This window comes from Phyllostomus hastatus, unplaced genomic scaffold (assembly GCF_019186645.2).
Source record: "Phyllostomus hastatus isolate PE091 unplaced genomic scaffold, TTU_PhHast_1.1 phas_scaffold_193, whole genome shotgun sequence".
Lineage (NCBI taxonomy): Eukaryota > Metazoa > Chordata > Mammalia > Chiroptera > Phyllostomidae > Phyllostomus > Phyllostomus hastatus.
The window spans coordinates 5,802,863-5,829,610 of record NW_025334015.1 but is presented as its reverse complement, the minus strand read 5'-3'; the positions used below and the strand labels follow the sequence as shown (position 1 = coordinate 5,829,610).

General features: G+C 52.8%; 1 protein-coding gene across 2 annotated transcripts in view; it reads right to left on the bottom strand.

Annotated features, from left to right (window-relative positions):
- Positions 1 to 2,975: 2,975 nt before the first annotated feature.
- The window catches only part of IGSF9B (immunoglobulin superfamily member 9B), a 49,260-nt gene continuing 25,487 nt past the window's right edge, over positions 2,976 to 26,748 (bottom strand). For both annotated transcript variants that reach the window (XM_045860126.1, XM_045860127.1), the window contains exons 13-20: positions 24,421 to 24,596; positions 23,005 to 23,231; positions 22,150 to 22,234; positions 19,924 to 20,085; positions 19,525 to 19,570; positions 17,305 to 18,954; positions 9,551 to 9,675; positions 2,976 to 6,914 (exon numbers count right to left, since the gene is read on the bottom strand). In XM_045860126.1, coding sequence (XP_045716082.1) covers positions 6,706 to 6,914; positions 9,551 to 9,675; positions 17,305 to 18,954; positions 19,525 to 19,570; positions 19,924 to 20,085; positions 22,150 to 22,234; positions 23,005 to 23,231; positions 24,421 to 24,596 — 2,680 coding nt within the window. In that variant the 3' untranslated portion in view covers positions 2,976 to 6,705. The remainder of the gene's footprint in view (positions 6,915 to 9,550; positions 9,676 to 17,304; positions 18,955 to 19,524; positions 19,571 to 19,923; positions 20,086 to 22,149; positions 22,235 to 23,004; positions 23,232 to 24,420; positions 24,597 to 26,748) is intronic.

The following is a 26,748-nucleotide window of genomic DNA, read 5'->3' as shown; positions in this document are numbered from 1 at the left end:
ACACCACACACACACCACGCCATACAAATACCCACACACTATACACAAACATCCACACAGCATAGCCCACACACACCCTACACACCACCAACACACACCACACCACACACCTACAACAGACACCATCACACACAACACACACACCACATACACACTCTTACTTCCTGAGCCCAGGAAAGGAGCACAGAATAGAAGCTGGCTGGGGCTTAGAGACCAGACTGAGAACCTCGTCACTGCAGGGGGACAGGCAAAACAACCCTATTTCTCAGACCCAGCCAGAACACCGTCTACTCGTGACAGACTTCTGGTTGTTCGCAATAGGCAACATAAATATGCGTTGACAGAGTGATTGACAATGTCCCTTCTAAGGGTTAAATGTGACCGTGAGGAGATCTACTCCCCTCCACTGGAAACAAGGTTTCATAGGTGCCCTAACCTAAAGGAAACAAAAAGGCCCTAAGCCCTCCTGACCAATATGAGGAGTTGGCATTTTCCCCTTCCTTACACACAGGTAAAGACCCCACACATGGCCCAAAAGCATGCTTGCAGTATTAGTAAGGCTGAAAATGCAAATCCCCCCTCCCTAGCCCAACCTTTCTCCCTGCCCGGCTTCCCTGCCCCACCCAACCATCTCCCCATTGTAAACCATGCACAAGTTCAAGATCCCTGGAGCCATAAGTAAATGGGGTAAGGAAGGAAAGGGAACCTAACTGGTCTGTATGTGGGATGGAGGAAAAGAGCTTGCCCTAGTTCCTAAAATAAATCCAGGAAACCCAGTGCCCAGGGGGAGATGCAGCACAATTTCTCCAAGGCCCAGAGAACCATTCAATGTCCCCATCTAGTGGAACGGAAGAGGCAGAAAGCCAAGGAACCAGGGACAGGAATTTGTACCCCTTGAATTCCCCAATCTAGTCCTCCTGGCCAGCAGCACAAAGCTGACAACTATGTCATCAGCTCTCTCCAGAAACCTTAAAGACCACCGCAGACCACCACAGAAGGGCAAATCTACGTGGTTCCAACTGCTGGTTGCTGTTCTACCAAAGTATTTAGAAATCAAGATACTCTGACTCATCCTTCTCTAAGGCAAGCCAACCATTAATGATATTTGCACTAATTCTTAATTTTTCCTTATCCTACACAGAAACCCTTGGGGTATGGGAGTGTCTTTAGATCAGACTCATCGGCTAGGAATTTTTCTATCAGCTTAAAATAAGGTCATGAAAACGCTTCTACCCTCTCAACAACGCAATACACAAAACATCTGGTGGGTTTTTGTTTTTTGTTTTGGTTTTGTTTTTTTTTTTTTTTTGCTCATGAAAAACTTATTTGAAAGTACAGACAGGGAGGCCCGGAACTGAAACACTGGACCAGTGTGGGCTCACTACCAATCGAGGGGTGGGTGGTACTAGATACCCCTAAGCACACAGCAAATTGCTAGGAGTGCTTAAATCCAATCTGGGCTTTGATTCTCGGTTTACTGACTTCTTCTAAAGAAGAGATTTTGAATTCTGCCTCTTGATCAAAAAGAAGGCAGAGTTGGAGAGATCAGAGAGGACAGAGGCATGGCTGGGCTGATCTCAGGGTTAGCCTTTTTCCCCGCCGAGGTCCACCAGACTGGTGACCTTAACCTATCAAAGAAACAGAAACTGGGAAAAAACTTCCAGGTATAAAGCTGCTGTGGCGCTTCACGGTCTGAAGGTAGTCTCTACTCAGGAAGAAAGGATAATAAATGCAAAAGCCAAGCCCCAATCCCTCTCTTCATCACCAGCAACAGATTCCCAGGACCAGTTTTAGACCAGGAGAGAGGAGGAAAAGGCCACCTGCCACTTCTGCTTATGAGAACACAGAACACGACGTGCACAGAATGATTCTTCCTTCTCCCCGGCCAGAGCTGGCCGTGCTAGCCTGGGGATCTCAAGACAAGCATCCTATTTGGGGGCCTGAGGAGCCCCCAATAACAAAGAGATAAAGTTAAAAGACATCACAAAAAATATGTCCCTGTAAGCTTTGGGCACTTAGTGTTATAGGCTAATTCTAGAAGAAGCAAGGAGATCTAGTTAAAAAGCAAGACCTTCTTCAAGATCCAGTCTGGACCTATATGCCAAGACCCCAACCCCAGAGTCTTTTTGCAATAACAGTATCTTCCTCCCACAGCTGACCCCCTTCTCAGCCTGACCCCACCCCGGGGCAATAGCTTCTCTTCCTTTTCTTGGGATGACCTCCAACCTGAATCCTGCACCCTTAGGGGTAGCTAGCTGAATTACCACGTGCCCCAAAGAGAGGAGTAAGCCTGGATGTCCCCTGGCTTTGGTCTCACTGGCTTACCCCCGGATCCCCACTTTCTACTCCATGACTCACCAAACTCTCTATCCCCCTTCCAGCCTTCCAGACACCTGGCAAAAGAACTTGACCTCCTCTCTCTGCTCTAACTCCCCTTCCTGAAATACCCACTCCATCAATTACCTTATTCACTCCTGATCTGGACATTAGCCGTCTCCCCAGAGCAAGAAGCACAGCCCCAAAGGTCCTCAAGCCCCCAGGCTGCTGAGCCTGCCTCCCTTTATTCTGGAGACAGAGGAAGGCAAAGCTAGGCAAGAAGGCCCAGTGAGAATGTGTACTCTTCCTGGGGGGGCTACTCATCTACGCCTTCAACTCCTTCCTACTGCTCCCCAGCAATCCCCGTGGTTCCCCCAAAGGTCTTTTACATGCAAGCAAAGCAAGCCCAAGGTTAACCATGAGCCCTTCTTTTCTTATGTTTCTCTGCCTAATAATAAAATGTACTTCATGTACAATTCTTCCCAACCTACCCCAAACCCCCAAAAGGCTTTTTCTAACAACATTGGAAGAAACAGCCCTAGTCCTCCATACCTCAGGCGTGGATTCTAGTCCTGAGGAGTGGCAAAGTCACCCTGATAATCTGTGAAGTCTGTTTCTTTGGCTGTTTCAGAAAAACCTAGTCAGAAAAGTTCCCATCTTAACTCTACCCAGTTTCCTCTGCATGAAAAGGGCACAGGAAAACAACTGAAATCAATTCAACCCTAAATATTTTGGATCCCAAATCAAAAATAAACACAGCCAGCATCTGAAAATATTAAAATAATAATAATTTCTCATCCCAATCCACCCCTGCTTGAGATTCCCCCACCCTACCCCAGGAGCATGATCAGGGACACAGGCCCCTCTCCAAAAGGGCACACAGACCCTGCCAGTCCTGTGGGGTAAAGCGGACTTCCCACTGAGAGTAGAATCTCAGAAGGCCCCTCACAGCCCCCATCTCTCAAGGAAAACTGCTGGGGAGCCAGACTGTGGCTACAGTGGCAGTTCCCCAGCACAGCCTGGGCAGGGCCACAAATATCCATCCACACGCACGACCCCACGCCTGCCAGGAAACCTGCCCAGTGTTGTCAAGACACGGCACTCCGCTTCTCCATATTGCTCATTTTCTTTCCCCAGGCAGCTGCAGCCTCAGATCTCCCTAAGTGTTCAAGCTCCTTCTAGAAGCATTGACCCTTTTCCTGGTCTAGGAAATCACCTAAGGCCGAAACAGCCAAAGTTTCCAGTTAAGATGCAGAATGGAGCAGCAGACAAAAGACAGAGACACAGCAATAGATTTTCATCTGAGTTACTTCTACAGCAAGGCTACTAGACCATAAAAGGGGAAGTTTGGAAGACACCTGATCTCCCACACAGTGGAGCGTGAAAGTCCTAGGAAGCTTAATAGCGCTTGTTGCAATTGTTCAGCGGCAGAGTACAAAGGACATTTGGTCCCTAGAAATGTCTACACCCCCATCATGCTCACATTCACAGCCACACCCTCACACCTGCCCACACCCAGCACTGAAGCGTGTGCCGGTGACATCTCCACCCTCCACCACATGGACAGAGAGGGCTGTATTCTGTCAGTTTCCAGCAGAGTCCTTAAAGGAAGAACTGAAATAGCTCCTAGGGGTATAGGAAGGCTGCTGGCCTTCAAGACACTGTCACAAGAAGGAAGCCCTCTTGGGAGAAGAAATTAATCTGAGGCCATTCAGAGAGGTTGGCCAGTGTCCTTCCCTAGCCTTGGGCATGCCCAGCATAGCTGCCACCCAGTAGCCAGTAAAAGCACTGCTCCAACCATTTGGTCTGATGTGCTTGAGGTAAGGGGCGTGGCCAGAGGAAGAAAAAAAAGAAGGAGCCAGCGCCTTTGTTAGCATTGGCAACAGCTCACTGCTGGTCCCCCAGGAAAGCACAGCCATAGTCTGAGGCACCTCAGCCCAGGCTTTAGCTCTGGGCCCTGTGTGACATCCTAACAAAGCAAAGCCTTCCCTCATCTTCTCCTTTCATAACCTGAAGAGCCTAGAATTCCAAACACAGGGCTTAGAAAGTTTGAACTCATTCATCCTGAAGACCTACATCCTTGACATCCCACATGCACATTCCAGTTAGGATCTGGCCCAGGGTGAGAAATGGCACGTCGTGAGAGTACAGACAGAGGCCACCACCGACCCAGGGAGGCCCCACGTGCCCTAGGAGAGGTATTCAGTGAGTCATGGATCGGGGCTCAGTGCAGAGGTCATGCTGCCTCAGGAAAGACAGTCACCTCAGCTCAGCTCTTCCGTTTCACCAGAGCTGTCGCCTGGCGGTACAGTGGATTTGGATGCACAGAGAAGTGCATTAGTGGGAAAGTCCTGGTCCCCCTCTGAGGGCACAGGCCCAGCCCCAGAAAGAGGAGGTGGTTGGCAAGATGAGGGCCAGAAACTGCCCCCTTCCCCTTTTCACCACAACTCTGTCACATTCAGAAATGAGCTGTGGCCATGTGACTTATGTGGCAGAACCCCATCGGTGGAATTGGCCCCCAAGCACTAGGCGAGAGGAAGGAAGCGCCGGGGTCTGTGTGGCAAAGAAGAGCTCCTCCCCAAGATAGAAGCTTCCAGTGAGGGGCAGCTTCCACCTGCCCTGGGCCATGGGGCAGAGCCACTGGCAACAGGGCCATGAGACTCACGAATGCCCCCAGTGCTGCCACTTGGCCAATGTCTCAGCAGGTGACTGAGGAGAGGTAGATGTCCCCAAACCCACCAAGACAGCAGCACCGAGAAGGAAATACTTCAAGGAACCTGATAGCCCCCCTCAATTCCCTGGCAGCGAGAAGAACAGGCTCCTGCCAAGAAGGGAAGAGAAACCAGGTGTGCCCCATCCACCCTCAGGGCCTTCTGCCTGTGCTGGGGCAGCACCATTATCTTATTGGAAGAGAGAGATACATCTTTAGTCATTTTAAGATGACCTCACAGAAGCTTCTGGGTGCTAATAGTTGGAACTAGGACAAGATCTTGGCAGAGGAAGGCTCAGAGCCCAGGCCACTATCTACCACCCCTTCCACCTTCATTCCCATGCCTCAGCCAGTCCCACTTAAATGGAACCAGGAGCAGTGAGCACCCCCAGAACCCAGACGTCTGAGGCATCTCAGCTTCGTCTGACCCCATTCTGTTAGAGGCGGGGCCACAGGGTGGAGGAGGCCCACAGCAGGGAAGAGTCTACAGGCAGCACGTGGAGATCATAGAAAGGAGGCACCAGCAGGCTCCCCACAAGTGGCAATTAATCAATCTAGGAAATTAGCTCCCACAAAAGGAAAGGAAGAACCCAATCAGCAGCCTCGGATCAGCGCTCCAGAGGGTGCCGAGCCAGAGGCGGGATATAAATAGAGCAGCGGCAGCTTGGTGCTCAGCGCAGGTGGCTCTGGAATGGAGGGCCCTGTGGCCCCAAGGCCCAGGACCAGAGGGACTGATGGGTGAGCTGAGTTTGCGCCTCAGGGCCTGCTTCTCAGCCCTGCTGCTAAGCAGCCTCTACTTCTGAGCCAAACTGTAGAGGACAATGCCAGTGTGGCCCTTCGCCCACCACCCTTTCTTCACCCAAGAACCAAGAAATAGAGGCTTGTGTTTAGTTCTGTGGTAATGGATCGCTGAACCCCCAAAGCAGGCAGCTGGAAAGCATGGCAAACCCCCATTTCTGCTCTGGATGGGAGAAGGTAGTGAGTCAAATGATGAATTCAGCTGAGAAGGCATGAATCCTGTTTCAGGAAGAATAATCCCTGAGACAGACATCCGGGCAGCCGGCCAGCTCTCTGCCAGCCCTACTCGTGAAGCCCACAGGACAGCTGCCCTCTTCCTCCTCGCTGACCACAGAAATAAACAGCACTTTGCTTCAATGTACATATATATACACATAGAGACACCCACAAACTACATACCTATGCATCTGTACCTATATCTATATATATGTAGAGTTTGGAAGGTGGGATGGAAGTCTAGCCCTCTCCCAGCACTTAAAAAAACTGAAGCAGAAGCAGAGGCAGAGAACAGTAAAGCCATTGCTTTCCTCTTCACTGCCAAAGACCTTTGACCAGGTGAGAAAATCAATCTTGTGAAGAGGGAAGCAGTGGGGAGGAGGCAGACATCTCTCTGTGCCCAGTTCACCTCCTGATCACCACCCACAGCCAAAAGGTCTCCCCATGCCCATGTCCTGAAGAGGAGGCCAGGCAGCCAGGCTTGGAGGAGACTGTGGCACTGCCTGCAGTATAAACAGGCAGAACAAAGGTCTGAGCAGCCCAGAACAATCGGCCAGGGCAGGTCTCCGTGGAGGGGAAGCCCAGGCCCCAGAGCCTATCCCCACACATCCCTCCCTGGCCCACAGCCCAGCATTCTCGCTCAGGGAGCACTTAGAGTTGCGTCATCACAGCAGAGTGGCATGGCCGGGGTCATCGTGATCCATGCTGTTGAGGATCGCCGTCTGGTCTTCTGGAAGCTGGCGATGGCACAAGTCCGAGAGGCGGGCAAAGGGGTCCGGCCGAGAATGTCTCTTCTTCTTTCGGAGGCAGACAGCTTCATCGAGCCACAGAACCTGAGAGTTTGGAAGCTGCTGAGCCTGGGAGGCAGGACCGTCTAGGGAGGCAGAACACGCGCACAAAAGAGATGAAAAGAAAAGAAAGTGGGTGACAAGGAAGACCACGGCCTCACACTCAGTTGTTGATCTGCCAGGGCACAGGTTCTGGGTTTCTGGTCTTACACAAAGGGGCCACCCAGGGGTGTAGGAGACCAGAGCAAGGTGCAGCAGAAAAGCCACCTTCCTCACCACCAAGGCTGCTGACACCCCACGTCTGCTCCCCTGGTTCTCACGAGAATCGGAAAGGCGAGGTGGATCTGGTCAATCCATATGTGTATTTTACATTTTATTTAATATTAAATGTATTTATTTAACCTTTTATATAATATTTATTTTTTCTTTTCATTAAAGAAATATTAACATGCCTTTTTTAGTGCCTCCTGACTACTCAGTGCTGGGCTTAGAAATGAACACATTTTTTCCATCCTCCATCCTTCCCTTCAAGCAATGACGGATTTTACACAAAATTTCAGTCACATGCAACAGTCAGGCCTGGCCCTTCCTGGACATCCAGGGGCATTCCTCTGCCCCACAGCCCTTCTGGAGATAGAGACAAAGTCCTTGCTTTCTAGAAGACTCTACTTTAATGCAGGGGTGAGGAGGATGAGACAAATTATACAGACATCAAAACTACAGAAATAAAATCTCAGGTGCTGCAAGTGCTACAAAAAAAGATAAAATAGGATCATGAGATAGCCTGTGACTGAGACACTGCTACTCTCTTAAAGAGAAACATTGAGTCTTGAATCATGAGGTTTCAGAGGTCTGAGGGCAGAGTACTCCCAACAGAAGGCATGTCAAGTATGAAAGCCGGGAGCTCAGAGCAAGAGTGACATGTCCCAGAGACAGAAGGAAAGCCACTGCAGCAGAAGCAGAGTAAGCCGAGACTCTGAGTCAGGACAGACAGACAGGACATCCAAAGAAGTTCAAAATCTGTTCTGGCTTCGGTGGGAAGCTTCTAGAAGGATTTAATGAGAAGTGTTCACGCATGTGTGCACATGTGTGCACATGCCCCTGACCAAAGGTGGGGGGGGAGGGCACGTTCCTACATTTCCTAAAGATCACATGGTTGCTGTGTGTACAACCTGCTGCAGAAGGAGCCAGGATGGAGGCACGAGGGCCCATTAGGGTCTCTGGCAATCAAGGAGAGAGATGAGCATGAGTCAGAATTTACTTCTCGTGGGTGAGACAGAAAAACATGGGTCAGATTCAGAATTTGTTTTCAAAGCTGAGCCAACAGGCCTGACCAAATGGATTGGGTAGAAGATGTCAGAGCAAAAGGAGAATCAAGGTAGAGTAGCCTGAACAACTGGGTTGGTAGCAGTGCTATTTATGAAACTGGGGACGAACTAAAGAGCAGATTTGGAGAGGATAATCAATGACTCTATTCTGGGCATTATAAAGGCTTATAAAACATCCAAATGCATATTTAGCAGGCAACTGTAAATATGAGACTGGAGCTCATGGAAGAGGTCCGGGCTAAAGACATGGGGGAGCATGCCAGGACACAGGACCGCTGTAAATGAGCGAGAGAGAACATGGGCACCGGATGTACATTTTTCAGGGGAAAAAAAGATAAATGATGACAGATAGATAGATAGATAGATAGATAGATAAGAAAGGGCTTAGGCTGACATGAGCTTGCATAAGTTGAAAATTCAGCTTTTGGATCCAATTTCCTACCCAAACTCCAAAATTTCCATTTTCTTTTTCTCTGTCTCCGTATTTCCATCTATAAACTAACAGGATCCTAGCACCACACAAAGGCTAAGTGAGAAATGAGTCTTGAATCTTGAGGGGCCCCAAGATTCAAGGGGCCCCTGCATATTCCTTTTCTATAACCGAGTCTCTAAAGAAAGTCACTGTACAATAGTTATTAAAGAGCTGCCAAAAAAGAAAACTGTTCAGCAGTCTTCTCTGAGAGCCTGTCATATTCTTTAAACCACTGGTAAAATGAGAGTACAGAGGAAATATTAAGGAATGCTCTACGTCTGAAAAGGGGATGAATTGTTTTTATACCACCTTAGAAGCCATCTATTACTGATGGATACATTAGACATAATGTGATAGAAGTGTCCTTTTTACAAAATGAGATTTCGCTCTCTGAGAAAAGTCTAGTCTACCTGCAGAAGCTAGGTCTATGCCACAAAGTCTGCTAAGCCCTGTGTAAGACCCCATAATTCCCATGTCCAACTAGAAGGCCTGAAATGATACGGAGGAAATATGTAAGGAAATCAGAGTACTCCCAAGGTGTATTGCAAAATGGAAAAAACTAAGACACCATTTATGTTGTTTAAAAATGCACTAAAACAATACAGTATCTTTTCTAAAGGTGAATAAACAGAAAAGTTCTTGAAAGCACTGAGAGGAATGGTTCCCAGGTGGGAGGAAACAGAGTTGGGAAAACAACCAGAGATTTTAACCCTATCTTTCTTATTTTTTACATGAAAATTATATTTGTGTGTTAATTGAAAATTAGTGTTAAAGAGAAATAAAGAACAAGTTAACTGATAGATTAAATTCTAACTAAAAACCAAGACTTGGACCCTGAACCAAACAACCCCATAATAATGGTGGGCCCACAATCCCATAATAAAGGTGGAAAGAGTGAAGCGAGATGCTTCCTGCCATTTACCGGATCGTTTCTTTGACTTCGAAGAGCCCTTGATGGATGACTTTTTGGGCTTCTTTATCCGTTGGTATTTCAGAGCCTCCAGCCTCTCAGGTGCAGCAGCGTTCCCGGGTGCAGGTGGATGTGTTCTGGAAAGGGACAGTTAGAAAGGCACAGGTCAACTCCCAGAATAGGGAGCTACGGAATCAGAGCGGGAAGAAATCCAAAGAGCTGGCCCGTAGGAGGACAGAGTACAGTTCTGTGGAGTCCCAGGTGTCCACAAGGGTTCCTTGACAGCTGTCTTTCTATTGCTCCTGGAAGGTAGAAAACCCAATAGAAAGCTCTAGCAGCGGGAGGCCTACCTCAGATGGAAACAAATCTTTGAGCACCAGAAGACCTAAGAAAGGGAGAGAGAGACTTTAATAGTAAGTCCCATCACACAGAACTCAAGCAGGGAGGAGGAAGGTCAGAGAAGGAAGCGCCTTCGACATCTGCAGTTCTTAGAAATCATCACAGTCAAGACCTTTAAATGAAAAGGGCAGATTAAAGCAAGACAGGAGCAACCCCAACCTCAATCCACTGCCCTCCTCCAGTAAAGAGATGATCAGGGCCAGACAAGGAAGCCGGTTTCATAGGACTCCTTCCTCTCCATCTACAAGGGTCAGGCAGAACCCAGCAGCTAAGAGCACCAAATACTTGTCATCTACCGACATTTCAGCAGTTCTGGCTCCCTAACCCTCTACAGATGGGGCTCAGGTGTCTCCAGTCATGTAAGAGAATTAAAGAGGGTAGAAGTCGATTACAATGATTACAGTTTCCAAATCTGCAGCCTTGCAAAGCCCATGACACCTGTAGCAAGTATCCAATGAATCCCTCTACTGTAAGATGCAGTGGAGGAGTCGAGGTTGTTGGGAGAGGAGACTGTGTATACAGGTCTCTCTTTCTCTCCCAGCTGAGTGGATAGTGCCATTTGCCTGATGGATCAAAAGCATGGTTAGAACAAAATCAACAATTTAAGTGAAGCCTGTGCAGCCCAGGTGACAAAGGGGACCAAAGAGAGCTGAGAGGAAGGACTGCCTATGACAATCTGTACTTGATAGAGAATTTTCAAGAGTCATAAAAGAAGAAAATCTAGATCTGTTATCAAGGGTATTCCTTCCCCAAGTAGGCCAAGCTTGGAGCCTGAGAAATAAAGGGGAAGAGAGAGACAGGCCACTCTTACTTTCCCACCAGTGCATTCACAGTCAGGGACTGTTTTTACACCACCTTTTACATCACAGGCTGAATTGCCCTGTGACACATTCTAGGGCAATCCCACTCTGCCTTGATCCCTGCAGCTGCCGCTTCCATTCTATCACAATTAGTTTGGGGTAAATCCTGATTAAAGGGAGCAGGAAAAGATACCCTGTGAGGAGAAAAGAAGTCCCCAGTGGTGAGCAAGCCATTCGAAGTATTTTTAAAAGTGATAGAGAGATGGGAAGATTGCAGCTGCATCACCCCAACACTGGATATCTTTGTGGGAATGAGGAAGAAGAAACTTACAGACTAATTGTAGATAAGTCTCTGGTCTCTGAGGTTTCCTGCATTAATGGGCCATGAAGCAACCTTCATCTTCTTTGATGGATGCCATCATTGTATAGCCCTTCAGTAAGTAAAGTATCCAGAAACTCCTTCCAAGTTCAGATCAGAGACAACTTCTTAATCATCCGTAGCCCCCTGATGGCACAGAGCTAGGAAGCCCCAACCCACATGTGCATGAAGGCATACATAGTCCAACTCACCATTAGAAGCCAGGTCTTCCACCCCCAAACACCCAAGCTGCCAGTTCCCCATTCCTTCCTCTTTCACAAACTCCGTTTTCTACCCACAGTGATCCCACACAGCAGCGGCAGCAGCTGGAAGGGAATGTGGAAGGCAGGCAAAGGATGGAGATGGCTAGGGCATGAGGGGCATGACTTTCCAATGCTGGTGGAATGTCCTCACCCCCTTCTCATCCTTGACTAAGGCTTCTTCACGCTGCCTAAAAGGAAAATCACAGACATAAATCTGCTGCTCAGTGCATCTGTCTCCAGGTCCCAGCCAGCCTCCTCAGAAGGACCGTGCAAGACAAGTGATGTACGGTCTGAGGAGGTATATGACAAGCAAGTGGACCTCAGAAACAGTGCTTAAACACACCATCTACTAGGACATGCAAGAAACTGGTACAGGGTGACCATAAAAATTCTGTTGCTTCTCTAAGCCAGGTGAAACTTCCAGGGGTGTTTTTATTATTACACCAGCAAACTGTTGCCATTGTCATTTTTATCATATAGCATCTGTTTTACCACTTACCATGCCAGACACTGATCTATGTTCTCTACAATGCTTTTCTTCAGTCCTTACCACAACCCTACAAAGTAAATAGTACACTGAGCCCATTTGTCAGATGGAGAAACTGCAATGACTGGCTTGTCCAATTATCCAGTTACTATGTGATAGAGCCAAGACTTTCAACACTGGACTGACCTATTTTTCCAACCTCATCCTAATACAGCAGGTGTACAACTTGCATCAAAGAAAAAAAGTGCTTCCACATGTCATTTGAGAACTAAATCTGCTGACTGAACTAGCTGCGACAGCCACTGATGTTCTCAGCTGTGGAGGCAGAGCCAGGGTGAGACACACCAGGGAGGGGAAGGGCTGGCTGCTGCAGGCAGCAGCTCTCCAACGATGACAGTCCCTGGAGCGGGGTCAGCCCGTCTGCTCTCGTGAAATAGCCAAGCTCCAGCCCTTCCAGGACACCTACTGTTCACCTGTTCTCGCTTCTGGCTCAGCTCTCAAACACAGAAACACAGCAGAAGGCTCCTGAAGGCACCAAGACACTCTCCCAAAGCAGAAAAGAAAACCACAAACGTCTAGAAAGACAGGAGGGAGGGAGGAAGAAAGGGAGAGAGAAAGGGAAGGAGGAAGGAAGGCAAAATGGGTCTTTATTTTTAGTAAGTTATACAGAAAAGACACTTGAAACATGGTCCAGCAGACTTCACCTGCAGCATGGTAAGCCCTTTGGCATCAAATTGCCTCCATTTTCTTGGAAGGGTGACCATGACCCCTGTCAATGTCAAGCTCACTGGGAGGACTTCTAGGTAATAAGGCTTTAGGTGCGGGTGTCTCCCTGGAAGCTTGGGTTAAGCAACTCCATCTATCCCTGGAATGAAGCCGGCAAGTACCCTGTCAGAACAGAATCCAGCCCTGGGCTCTCCAGGAAGTCGAGATCCCAGTTCTCTTTCTAATCAGCCTCAATTCTTCCCAAACCTGCTGCAAACTCTGGGGTGCTCCTTCTCCCAGGAAGTAAGAGCATTATTGAAAGGTGAGTGCCTCCAAGCTAGGGGTTTCTGGCTCTTCACTATTGTCTTTCGCATAAACTGTGGGGCTCTGCTCCAGCAGTGTTTCCTTGCAGTTCAGAATTACCAAAAATTGCCAGGAGTTCAACTTTCACACTCTTTCTCCCTCTCTCTCTCTTCATAAAATCCACACAAAACTCAAGTCATGACCATTTAGCTGAACTTCTCTTAGCTGCTGAGCTCTACACGGACCTGGAGTCATGGAGGAAAGACACAATCTGGTTCAAAACGTAGGCAAACCACAGGACAGGAAAGTCAAAATCCAAAACCCATTAAGGGTACTTCCTGTCCTTAATGCCCGAAGAGCTGACCGTGGTGACATATTTGCAGCTCTGCCCCAGTCAATAGGCAGGAGCAATGATTTAAAGAGCAATGTCTTCCTCTCCTCAATTGCCTGCTTGTCGGATTACACAACTGTGATTGGCAGGCCAAGGAAATCACAGATGGACAAGGCGTAGCCAGGAAAAGGGGAATCTATCCTCCACATACAAAAAGGAAGGCCAGGAGTCTGGGCAGCAGCTGCTACTCCGCTGTGACTACAGATGGTACCTTTCTGGTGGGGTCAGGGCACAAACCAAATGCCTGGCCTTGGAAGTCAGGAGCAGCTTGTTCCAAGTGGGAGCTCCTTCCTACGGTTTACCTAGTAAAGGGGACTCTGTCCACCATCCCAGATTCACCTGCAGAATCTCCAAAGTCGGGATCAGCAGGAAAGGGGATGCGAGGGAGGGGAAAATGGGAGGCCACTGGTCTCAGACAGGAGCTGAGAAAAACGCCCGGCTCCCAGCCCCTCAAAAAAGGACAAGTCCTCACAGTACAACTCCCAGTCGTGAGAAGGGAGTTGGGAAGAGGAGAAGGGGTGAGGGAGAGGAGGAGGAGGAGGAAAGGCAGGAAGACAACTGTAGGTGTGGGACCAGGAACAGGGAGGAAACTGAAGGTAGTTGGAACAGAGCGAGAACGGACGTAGACAAGACGTGTCACATGTCCAAGCAAGACTGAATGGAGACACATGCAAAGGCGCAGCGTGAAAACAGCATCTGAAGAGAGGCCTGCGCCTCCCAATGGCCCAGCAGCAACCGCCCCCCCAGAAGGCCTCAGCAAGCAGGAGGGGATCGCCAGGCATCTGCTGCCCAGGACCGGCAGGTCTGTCTGGCTCCGAGGCCATGGGAGTTCTCACTCTCCTAGGCTGGGGATGCTGCCAGGCCCACAGGGAGCAGCACTCTCCCTTGGTGGCCCCCGGTTTCTGGGTTTGCCACAGCAGTGAAAGAATAATAGCTCAGTTCCCTCAGATCTGACGCACTGGGGGCAATAGGGAGAGAGGGGCCAGTGGCTGGGTTGGAGGAGCAAATGAGAATAGGGTTTGGATACTTTCCAGGAGTGGAATGAGAGCTGTCCTGAAGCTGCCACACCTCGGGGGGTGTTGGGGGGTTATAACTGGGCAGCAGGGAAGGAGCGCCGGGGAGACGGAAGGCAATCCAGCCTCTGCCACTCTGGAGCACCCACCAGCAGGCCACAGGAGGCCCCTAGCACAGATGAGCTCACAGACTTCCTGACCCCTGCATGTTCTCCCAATGCAAATGGCCAGAGTGGGGCCCCCAGCCAGCCTCACACCATCCTGGGGCCTGGGGATGCCTTTCTTGTCACTGTAGAAGACTTATCATCCTGAGTTAGAAGGACCAGGCCTCCTGGACATCACCAGGGGTACGTGGAGGCAGTGGTACCTTGCTGACCACAGCCAGAGGCCTCCCTCTCCCGACTAAGGCTGCTGGCCCACATGTGCCCTGGAGCACTGCAATGGCGCTCGTGGCAAGAAGGGCCTTCCTAGTTACCGTGAGAGTGGGTGGGCCTCTCATAGCCCTAAAATCCTCTAGAAGAGAGCGGATACCCCTCTAACTGCCCGGTTCCTGACAGCCCCACCAGGAGGCAGGTGGGAGGGAAGCCACCACAGGGGAACGGGAGAGGAAGGAGCGCGGCACGACCACCTCAGGTGCATCTGTCTCCTGCCAACTAACTCCATGTCCCTCTGCCTGGGAACCTGTCCTCTCCTCTTCAGAGCTCCTCCAAAGACTCTCCCCACAGCTGTGACTCAGGGGGTCAGGAGTGGCTACTACAGGGAACTGAGAGCAACATGAACCTAAGGGGAAGCCCACATCTCAGTCTCCTAACAGCCAAGGACAGGCTGCAGGATCCAGGGGCAAGGGAGTGGTGACATTTCCCTGCCCTTGCCCTCAGAGGGCCACAGGGGACCTGGTCCTGAGAAGACCCAGTGGGCCACTCCTCAACCCGTGCTGTTCGAGGGGACTGACTGTTAGCAAGGCCCCAAGAAGACAGGGAGGGGCCAGCCACCCCAGGAAGCTCTGAGTGTTTGGGGGGCTGGGCAGGAAGGGGGTGCTATGCCTGAAGCTGCTGGGAAAACAGTGCAAAGAGGGATGAAGTATTCCTGGGTACCAGTGTGGCCCCAGACAGATTTTTAGGGGTACAGAGATGCAAAGCAGGTCTTAGGCATTCTGGGTCCCTCAGGGTGCATGCAAGGTCCCAAGGGACTTCTGGGGAAGCTCTGGGTGTGTTGGCAGCAGAATGGCGGGGTGTTTGAGTAAGGAAAACTGCAGGGAGGTTTGTGGGAGAGAGCTTAACATGGGGTGGGGCGAGAAGCTGCAGCTAGGCAGTGCCGAGCGTGGCCTGGGGTGGGGGGCGCTGTTGGAGCAGCATGATGTGGGGCACCCGAAGCCTTGGGAATCGAGGAGCAGAGGCTGCCGCCCCCACAGAGGGGGTGAAGGGACATGGTCTCGAGTCCCCCACAGAGGAAGCAATGGCCCTGCCAAAGCCCCGTCCGCCTGTCCACCCCGCCGCCCCGCCCGCCACGGAGCTCCCTTACCTATTGAGCTGAGGAGAGGCTTGTCTCGACAACACTGCCCAGATAGCTGAGATCAATCAGAAACAAAGCAGTTATCAACACAGGCCTGGGGGAACCACCCACGCACACCCAGAGGGGAGGAGGGGAGCACAGGGACCAGAGAACCGACAGGCGAGGCCAGAGAATGGGGTGAGGGGAAGGAGAGGAGAGAGACAGAGAACCAGACGCAACGATGGGACAAAGCAGATGAGAGCGCGGCAAAGCAGACGACAGGGCTGCGCCCACGGCATCTCCTGCACAGACACTGGCGCGTCCGCCACGGCGCTCCCACCTGGCGCACTAGCTAGAGCTGTCCTCCGCCGCCAGACGCCCACTCCCTTCGCCCCCCACCAGGAGCAGCATGGGAGTGGGAGGTGAGGCTTGCACTTCCAGGTACCAGACAGGGTGGGAGTGAATGGGGCAGGGGAAGGGCGCCGGGCTGCCTCCTCCTCAACCGCAGCCCATCCTGCCTACCGCTGGGCCAGCCCCCTCTGGAACTCTCTGCTCCCCTACACAGGCGGCCACATCAAGAAGTGAGACCAAAGGACGGAACCAGAAAGAGAGAGGAAAGAGAGAGGAGGGAGAGAGGAAGGGAAGGGAGGGCAGGCCTGGGGGGGCACTACCAAGGTATTGCAGGCTCTTCTGAGCACGCTGGCCAACCCAAAGAAGGAAGAAAACAGACATGAGGAGGAAGGAAAGAGAGGAAGAGGAGAAAGGAGGGCAGAAGAAAGACAAGAGAAAAAGAGGCACAGACAGGCGTCCAGGCTGACTGGTACCTGGAATACCAGCTGCTACTGTTTAGAGTGTGCTCTCTCAGGCAGGCTGATCGCAGGAGCTTGTCTGTCTGTCTGTCTGTCTGCAGCTTCCTGCGAGGCACACCAATTGGGGTGGGGTATGTGGCTCCAGGCACGTGATTCATAGCCTGGGACTTGGCTCCCAGTCTCCAGGATGTGCCCCTGGAGAGGCTGTGTGGGGCCCCAAAGCTCCCTAGGCTGTTAAGGGCAGGGTTTGGGAATAGGAGAGAGCCCCTGGCCTGGTGGTCCAGAGAAGTCAGGCTTTGGGGTCCTGCTAAGCAAGTGGGGGTGGGGCCTGGGGAAGAACAGGAGACTGGATGCAAGGTCTCTGGGCAAACTGTGGAACCACCCCCAAAGCCAGAACACAGGGACCTGGTGAGCTCTCCACTCCATGAGAAATGAGGGTGACCACTCACTGGGACATGCCACGCCCCTCCCCTTCCCCTGTGTGCCCACGCCCAGTCACCCTGGGGGCCTCCAGAGAGCTCTGGGCCGGATGAAGATCCCTCATGCTCCTGGCAGGGAACCTGGGCAGATGAGCCCCACCCCGAGCCAATGACCACGCCCTGCTGATGCCAAGACCAGAACTCCTCTCCCGAAGGGATGCTGCGGCACGTCCAGACAAGCCCTGTTATTCTGGTTGATGGAAGGGTGGAGGGCAGGGCAGGAAGACGACCAGGTGAAGGTGGGCAGGAGAAACCAGCTCACACTCACCCTGAAGAAGAAATCTGTGGTGGGGGGGGCTCTGGTCTGAGCAGCTCCTCCCCCATCCTTCGAGGGGAAGGCGTCTGTCCAAACACATCCAGGTTGTCCGCAGGCCCTGCAGGGCCTGGAGGAGGGGAGGGGTAGCCCGTGGCCACAGTGGTGAAGCCCACAGTGGGCCGGTAGCTGGGGCTCCCGCTACGGCTGCTCTGGGACGGGGAGCCCGTGGACGGCGTGGACTTGCAAGAGAAGCTGACGGCGGCCGGCGGCTGTAGGGCGATCTCTGACATATCAGCCTGCTGCAGGAGGCCAGGGCGAGGCCGGGCCCGGGCAGCGAGCTCAGGAGAGCCAGTGCGGGAGCTGAGGGGGCTTTGGGTCAGAGGTGAGAGCCGGGAGGGCTGTAGCACCACTTGATGTAAACTGGGCTCGGTGCGCCTAGCCTGCCGGGGGCTGGGCCGGGGCCGGGGCTGGGGCTCATACCACCGGGTGTCCAGGCCAAATGTGCTGGGGCCACCGTGTCCCCCCGGCTCAGCTGGCTCGGGGTAAGGCAACACGGGTATGCCCATACCTTGGCTGGTATGTCTTAGCTGCCCTTGGCTCACCAGAGGTTGCATAGGTCTGTCCTGCCACTTGGTGGCGGTGGGCACTGGCACAGGGCCCCTGCCCGGCGTCTTGCCTGCCCAGCCCTTTGGCGCCTCCAGAGATAGCATGCCCGGGTAGGCTGAGGGCACCTGCAGGGAGGTGGGGGGCAGTCCTCGGGGGAGGCAGGCCTTGGGCTGCAGACTCTCGGCTACATCACAGGGGTGCAGCTGGTGCGGGAACATCATGGCTGGGGTCTCCAGACCCCCAAAGGGGAATTCTGGACGACCCCAGGGCTCAGGGGAGCGCCCGCCTGTGGGTGTCTGAGTCAAGGGCAGCGTGCTGTTGGAAGCATTCTCTCCATTTTCCTCAGGGATGGTGGGGTGGCCAAAAGGCCCCTCAGTGTGCAGGGGCGGGGAGGACATGACAGAGCTCAGGGGGCTGCCCACTTCCGGCATGTAGAAGGGTGGCGGCTCCACTTCCCCGGGGCTGCTGCTGCTGAGGTACCCGTAATACTGGCCGTGCTGGAAGGGCCGGGGGGCAGGGGGCCTGGCCTGGCCGGTGGCCTGGAGCCGGCCTTCCAGGCCGCTGGCGCCCTCCAGCCCACGGGGCTGGAACCGAGGGCTGTATGCTGGTGGTGGCAGGTAGGACTCCTGGCTGGATGACAGAGGGGTCAGCTGGGACTTCAGGGCAGCCACAGATGTGGGCACAAGTGGGTCCTCATTCTCCTCATCAGACTGGCGGAACTCAGGGTACATGTCCGTCTCCTCTGCGAAGGGAAAGCCCTCGATGCGCCTGCCCTTCACTGGGGGCTCCACCTCGGAGGGACCCATCACAAAGCGGCCGTCAGGGCCTCTGCTGATGAGCTCGATGGGCGTGGTGGCCTCGGCCTCGGCCTCGGCCTTGGCCACACTATACTTCTTGCTGCTGATGGCCCTCTTGGTCTTCTTGTACAAGGACAGCTCCTTCTCCCGGGTAGGACTCAGCATTCTCTTGGCTGCCGGCTGGCCCTGGTCGTCAGAGGATTCTGACGGGGCCCGTAGCGTCCGGACACTCTCTGGGCTCACCTTGCCAGAGGACAGACTGTGGGGGACAGGTGAGAGAGCAGCAGGGCTCATTACTTCTCCTTATTCTCTTCACAAACACCACACACCAACTACCTGGGGAGACAGGGCTAAGGAAAAGACCGCAGAAGGGGGGCAACAGTCTGGCACAAAACTCTTGGGCGAGCTCTCAGTCGTCTAGATGTGTGTCCCGAACACCCACACCTCTAGTTTCGTTCTGCCCCACCCCTAGCGTTCACCATGCTCTGTCTGGGCACACCTGCAGCTGCCCTCCCAGGTGGCTCACAAAAAGCAAGCTCATTTCAAATTGAACACAGGAAGGCAAATCTATTAAGATGACCAAAATGTCGCAGAAATACATTTTGAAGCTAAAGAGAAACGGGTAATTCGAGAATTCAGACTGTCTACACCACGGCTCCTTCTGTGAGCAGTGTGGACCACTTAAAATTGCCGAGCAGATCAAACAGCAGCACAGTTCAGCACAGCTCAGCAAGGCTGTGAGGGGGCTGAGTGGGCACACCACCCACTGTCAGCACCACCCACACCCCACAAGCAGCACATCCCATTCTCCAGGGCCCGGGGCACTTACGGAGACTCCAGGCTCTTCCTGCAGTGAGTGATGGAGAGTGGAGGGTCTAGAAGGAAAAAATGGAGAGAGCCTGCTGAGGCCCAAGACAACCAAACACACTCCAGCTGTCCACAGGGCCCAGAGCAGAGCCACAGTGGGACGCAGCTCCTTTCAGCATCGGGCACCTTTGGGTCCCGTTCAGCATCCTACCCCCACCTTCACCCTAGTTCTCGCCCGTGAGACTCTCCCCACCATCCCTGCTTCCTTCCTCCCCCTCTCAAATCAAGTCCACTGGCTGATCTAGCCACAAGATCCCAGTTCCCCTCTGAAAAGGGCACTGTGCTAAAACTGGGCTGTCTCTCCTGATGGGGAACTTTTGAAACTGAGCCAGCTAGAGCAAGGGGTGGGGTCGACACCCACCTTTTTTGCGCTTGAGCTTACGCTTGCGCTGCTTGTTGACAAAGCAGGCAGCCAGAGTGCTGAACAGGATGGCAGCTGCCAAGAAGCAGATGGTAGCTACGATTCCAGCCAGCACAGGGCGCGCTAACCCATCATCGGTCAGGTCCGGCTGCGGGAAGATGTCTGCAGGGAGGGGCAGGGAGCATTCGTGAGTCCCTTCCTCTCCCCAAGAAGCCCTCTGCTCTGAGAGCCGACCCCTGGTGTTTTTCCTGCCTCTATAGTGCAGACGAGTTAAGGCTAGGCCCCATGCTCAACTCTGCCCTGAACGCATGTATATGGCAGAGGAGGAGGGAAGAGGGGTGACTGCATTAGGCAAGCAGCCACCACACAGCAAGTCCAGAAGAAACAGCACCTAATCCTACCCCTATGGGGATAACAATTTCAATACACTACAATAATTTCAATGATGATTTAGTGCTTTTGTCCAGTGCCATCTGCAATGCATTTTCACATGTTTTGTCAGATATTCTCACACTAACCCTATGAGTGGACAGAACATACGTTACTGTCCTCCTTCCCTAAGTGACAAATCTGGGCTCCGCTGAGTTTGAGCAACTCGCTTGCACAGATTCTGCCTATTTCGACCGAAGCCACACTCCGTGCTTCTGACTTCCAGTCCCGGGTTTTCTGCTTCCCACTGTCCTGTCCCGACACTTAAGAGCTCAGGCGGTGGGAAGGCTCCTTAGGGGGAAACACTACCGCCAGGACAGGGGTCATGACCACAGTTCACTTCCATCCATTCCTAACTCCTCACTCTGCAGGCGCCCAGCATCTGCAGGGAAAAGTATCTCAGGCACAGAATGCTGGAGCCAGCAGGGGCGTGGCTAATGGGCCCCATTTCCTCGTGTTGCAGGCAGAGAACTGGGGCTCACCCTGTGCCCAGACCTGCAGTGCTCGTTAGTGGCAGAGCCACGACTCTCCCTCGGTCTACTGTGCTACACTGCACGGGGCATTGCATCAGCGAGTGCCATTCCTTAGGATCATAAGGGGAAATCCATACAGTCTGATACAGTTGGCCAGAATCCATTGCCATGTCAATAACAGCATGGATTAAAAAATCCAAATTGTGCTGACTGGCTGAGTAGAGAAATGAATGCTACAGTCTTTGGAAAAAGGGGCCTTAAATTCAGGGAAAGCAAAGGCTACTGCGTCCGTATTCCCCATGAGGAGTCTCCCAACCATGTGGCTTTCCTTTGGGGAGCGAGACACAAAGCCACTGAACGAAGAACAGTTCACTGAGCTGAACCCCACAGAATCCCCCTGGCCGTGGCTGCAAGCTCCATTCCCAGTTCCTCCATCTCTCTGAGCCCCTGCCCTGCAGGGAAGACAAGACAGACGTATACTGGGCTCTGCTGCCTGAGGAGGTGCTTTTGAGCACTAGAAATTTTTTAAAAATTTTAAAGCACCCTGGTGCACAGAAGTCCAACTCCACTCCCCCAGACGCTCTCGTGCCACCTCCGTCCTCATGCCCTCTCCCCAGTCTGCCCACCCCACACTCGGCCAAGCTCCTTGCCAACTGGTCCCCGGAGAGTAGTGTCCATGGAAATAGGGCCTTCGCTTTATCACTAAGCAAGCGCCTCTTCCCACACTGAGGGGACCACGCCATGGGGAGACAGGACCCTACTGTGTTTTAGAAACCATCGCTGGAGGGAGATGTGTAGAAATGGGACCAGGGGAAAGAAAAAGAAAGAAACAGAAAATGCCAGGGAGTTGGCTTTATTGAGCCAGAAAAAAATCTAGGGAGAGGAAGGAGTGAAGGGGAGAAACACCAAATGGTTTTATTTTCCAAATAAAACCATCATAATTACAAAGCAGCCTTATAACAGGCATTCAGTGGGCACCTGCTGACTGTCGTCTCAGCTCTGACCAATTCATTGCCCCACCCCCACTACAGAGGATCACAGTGGAGGAAATAGATTTCACAGAAAAATAACTTGAACCAAGTTCTTTCTGACCATAGTAATGAGAAGATTAGCTGACTCCCTCTCTGTGGCTATCTTGTAGAAACTTTCATTAATGCAGCTCTTGAGCTGGAGAAACCTCACCCATCATGGGAGCAGAAGCATGGATCTGACAAGGTTAAGAAATGCTCCAACTCATGCAGTTTCCACCAGAGCTCTCCACTGTTTCTAACTCTGGCTCTCTTCCCATGTTAGCTATTTCCCAAAGAGACCCCCATGTGGGTACCTGTGCTGGAGACTCCGGCGATGTTGCTGGGCTCGCTGATCAGATCCTGCATGACGGCCAAAACCCGGAACTCATACCAGGTGTCCTACAGCCCCAGGGACAATACCTGTCAGCCGAGGGACCTGAGACGGCCACTGACCGCCACAGACCCACTGCCACGGACCCTGCAATGGTGTGTCATCGAACTCTGCACCCAAAGCCCTGGCTACTGCGAATGCTTAACAACCAGCTCTCAAGTTTTAAAAAGCCCTGACTTGCAGCATCTGCCAATCGCTATGCTATAGCTACTCTGACCATGACTGATCTGAGGCGAGGTCACAGAAAGGAGAGCTGGGGCTCTCCAGAGCCACCGTGAGCCAGTTCCAGCACTAAAAGAGTGCTCAGGGAAGGAAGACAGAAAGAATGACATGAGCTGCTTCCTCTCTCCAACCAGACAGGCATCAAAGTTTGGAGAAGATCCGCTGGAAAAAAAATACGGTCTTCTCCCGGGCTCTGCACTGTTACGGGGAGAAGCCAGAAAACGTCCTCCTGGGACACCTGTGTCCATTGCCATTAGGCCCGGAGAACAGAGCCAAGGTCAGTGTCTGGTGGCATATCCTGGGCCCGTGCCCCGCCCCGCCCCGCTCTGCCCTAGCTTGTGTCAGCGACACACTCCCCACCGCCCTGACCGGCCCTCGATCTGTGGGACCTTGGCCGCAGGCCTGGGAGGACACATGGACAGGGCTGGGGTTCACTAGGGTGTGGCCACACCTCACACACCCGAGTTGGGTCATTCAACACTTCCAGTGACTCTAGAAAGAGTTCTGTCACTTCGAGGACTGGGGAAGTAGAAGCAGGGTGCAGCTAAATTCTCACCTGTGACAGATCCTTGGCAAAGAATTCTACATCAGTGCCTGGGATGGCATCATCTAACATCTCCCAGCGCTCTCCGACACGGAACTCCATGACGTAGCGGTCAATGGGAAAGCTGTGGTTGGCAGGAGGGAGCCAGGACAGGAGCACGCCCTGCTGGGTCCGATTGGCTGTGAGGCACCGCGGTGGGGTAACCAGCACCAGGGGTTCTGGAGTAGTGATGGGGGATGCTGCAGCAGGCAGAGAGAGAGGGGAGATGGTGCAGGAGCACTGAGGCCGCACGTCCTCACTGCCCATGCTGTCTTCTGGCTCAGCATGGGTCTCTGGATGCCATGGCCCCATGTGATGGTCACACAGCACATGCCAGTGCATGCATCATTTCAGGGGCAAGGGTGCCTCAGAAACACCCCCCCAAGCCAAAGGAAAGGGGCACAGCAAGTGGGCCCAGAGCTTCGTGTTCCTGCTCTCAGAATCCTTCTAAAAGTCTCCTGGCGGGGGATCAAGTGCCTCAGAAAAAATAAAGATAAAAAATGAGAACTAGCTTTGGCTGGTGTAGCTCAATGGATTGAGTGCGGGCTATGAACCAGAGTCACAGGTTCAATTCCCAATCAGAGCACATGCCTGGATTGAGGGCCAGGTCCCCAGTAGGGGGCGTGTAAGAGGCAACCACATATTGATATTTTGCTCCCTCTCTTTCTCCTTCCCTTCCCCTCTCTCTAAAAATAAATTTTTAAAATCTATTTTAAAAATGATAACTAGAGGGAAGAATTCAATGTAATTATCCTTTTAATAAAATGGTATCTTTACAAAAATACTACAAAACATATCCTCTGTTCCCTTCCCAAAGAAGTAGGAATATCTTCCCACATGTTCTGTTTACACTTCCCATTCCCTCCCTGGCCCAGGTGGAAAGTCAAAGTCCAGCAAGGGGAGGTCCTGCTGCCCCCTTGGGGGCAGTAACTCGGGCTGGAGTGGGGCCACCTGTTCCTAGCTACACCCTCTGGCTCCAGGTGGGACAGAGTGAGCTACTAGATCCAGGAAGGAAGAGTCAGCCACACGATTGTCACCAACTGAGACCGGGAGCCAGAGGAAAGTACTGGCAGATGTACAGGAAAAGCAGTATTCCCAATCTCCCCTCTGAAGCCACATGAAGATGCAAACACGTGGCCGGACCAGGACACAACTCAAAACCTCTTCCGTCCATCTAAGGATGCAACAGGAATCTGGCCCAAAATGCTCTGATATGGGACCAGACAAGCCTTGCAGACTGGTATAACAGACCCTTCTTGGGAGATCAGTGATAGGACTGCACAGAGCACTCAGCCAGGTCCCTCGCATGCAGCAGGCGCGGAAACATTAGCTTCCGGAACCTGCCATCGCCGTCTCTACATCCCCGGGTTCCCCAGGAAGTGCCCTCACCTAAAGTGTTCACAGTGACCACCTCACTGAAGGCGCTGGTTCCCAGCTTGTTCTGTGCCAGGACGCTGAACTGATATGCTGTCTCAGGCTCCAGGGCGTCCACCAGCAGCCAGCTGGGTCCTGGAGGCACTGACAGAGACAGCCAGTCGTGGGGTCCGAACTGTGCCCGCTTCATCCTGTCCGAAGGAAGAGAGGAGACCCAAGACGATGGGGTGGGGTGGGTCACACTGGAGACACAAGGGAGCGTGCACAGGCCTCCCCAAGGCGGCCGTCAGTGGGCCCAGGCCTCTTGGGCCCCAGGAACAGGTAATAGCCAAGGAGGGGTGCCCTACCCAACTCGGGGTGAGCCAGGTCCCTGGCCACGGCTGCTACCTCCTCTTCCAAAAGGGACACTTGGGTGCCAGTAATGCTCAATACACTGGTCCAATTGTGTCTTGGGATACCGGTGCCCTGGCTCCAACCCTGAGAGTGGCTCTGCTTTGGGACAGTGTAGACAGGACACTGGACACAAGGCGGGTGCCACAGTACAGAAGCAAAGATGAGCCTGGCAGCGGCAGGACTGAGGAAGGAACCCAGACCACCTCAGCAGCCCCCGTCCCAGGGGCAGCCAAAAGTGGGGCCTGTAGCAGCAGAGAGGACTCCCTCAGGCCAGCCAGTTTTGTGTCAGATGAGGAGGTCCGGGTGTATGACAAGAATGACCTGGGGTCTCCCCACAGTCAGGACCAGGATTCCTAAGGCCTCACAGGTTAGATATCACAACAAAGGGGGAGCTCACACGGTTTGTGGAGGGCACTGATACTCTTTCTCCACAGTACACCTAGTGCCATCTGCCATGAAGCCAGCAGTCCCACAGGTGCAGTGCCCAGCACCACCACTGGGAGGAGCCATCGTCCCGTGGACTGAGACGCTACGCAGCCCTCTCTCAGTTCTGAGCTACAATTTAGGGTATGCCCACCATTTCCCCTTTAGGCTAAAGTCTCGATACCATGTAGGCCCAGGAGTTGAAGCTGAGGCAGCAGAAAGTAAAGTAAAAGAAAAAAAAAAAGCTAGCTCCCAATATCTCAGTCAGTAAGTACACAGAGAGTTAGAGGCAATCAGAAAGAACAAGGTAAGGGTGGGTGAAAACTTCTCTACCTTTTCACCCATCCTTCCCCACCCAGGCACCAAAGCAAGTGAGCAAAGTGTGAAAAGCAACACAGGTGAGCAGCAGCATGGAGCAAGCAACAAGCAGTGAGGGGAGCCCTATCTATGCCCAGACCTTCCAATGGGCACCCCCAAAGGTGACTTGGCCCTGCCAAATGCAGCCCTGGCTGGGGAGCTGCCCAGCAGTGCCGTGATGCTCCAGTGGCCACGCAGCAGGGTCAGGAATGCCCGCCTCCGCCCCTACGTGGCCTGCGCAGGACTGGAGTAGGGGTTGCTCTGCTGCAAGCAGAGCACTCACCACCCAGGACCAGTCTGCCTCTCCAGAAGCTGACATGCCTAAGACAGTCAAAGTCTAGGAAACACAGGCCACTTCACCAGGGAGGGAAAGAGAGTGGGCTCCCTCTCAGCTTCCCTCAATGTTGAGAAGTGCATCCAGGGCTCTCCCTGAATCTGCAGGCAATTTCCCCTGGAGAATGAGGCTTCCTCCCCCAGGCCCTGGTGGAGCCTGGCAGGGAACACCCACCCAGACAAGCCTTGTCTCCTCTTCCTCAAAGAAGAAGTGTGGGGGCTCTGCCTCCCCGCCCAGGGATAACCCCGTGACCTAGGTGGCTGGTCCTTGGCTCAGGATAGCAGTGTGGGGACAGGGAAACCCAAAGGTGATGAGAAGGGGGTCAGCTGGGGCTTCTCTCTCCCTCTTTTCTGTACCTCAGCTCCTCAGCCCGATTCATGGAGCTTTGAGATCTCTATCTACCCCACGGTTTGGGCAAAGACGTCACACCACTGCATCTGGCTAACTTAATAACAGAGATATAAACACAACAGAACAGTCCTAAAGAGAAAGTGTGGGTGCTGAAGCCCCGGCCAGGGAGGTGAGCGGCCCTTCACGCTGGTCTTTGGAACCACTGGGGAGGGGCAAAATGAAAATCAGCCTTTACACTTCCGTCTGGGCTGCTCCACATGCCCTTGAAGATGAGGAGTCTCTTCCAGACTCCAGAGGACAGGGAGAATGAACCACGGACGCACAGTACGCAGAGAGATAAGCTGGGAGAAAGCAGCAGAGGGCAAGGGACACCTTGGGCTACAGCCCAGATCAGCTCCCCAAACCTTCAGGGCCGGGAATACAGGAACGCCCAGAGTCCCGTAGACATACCCGTCCTGCACAGGGCTGTGGTCACTATGTCAACA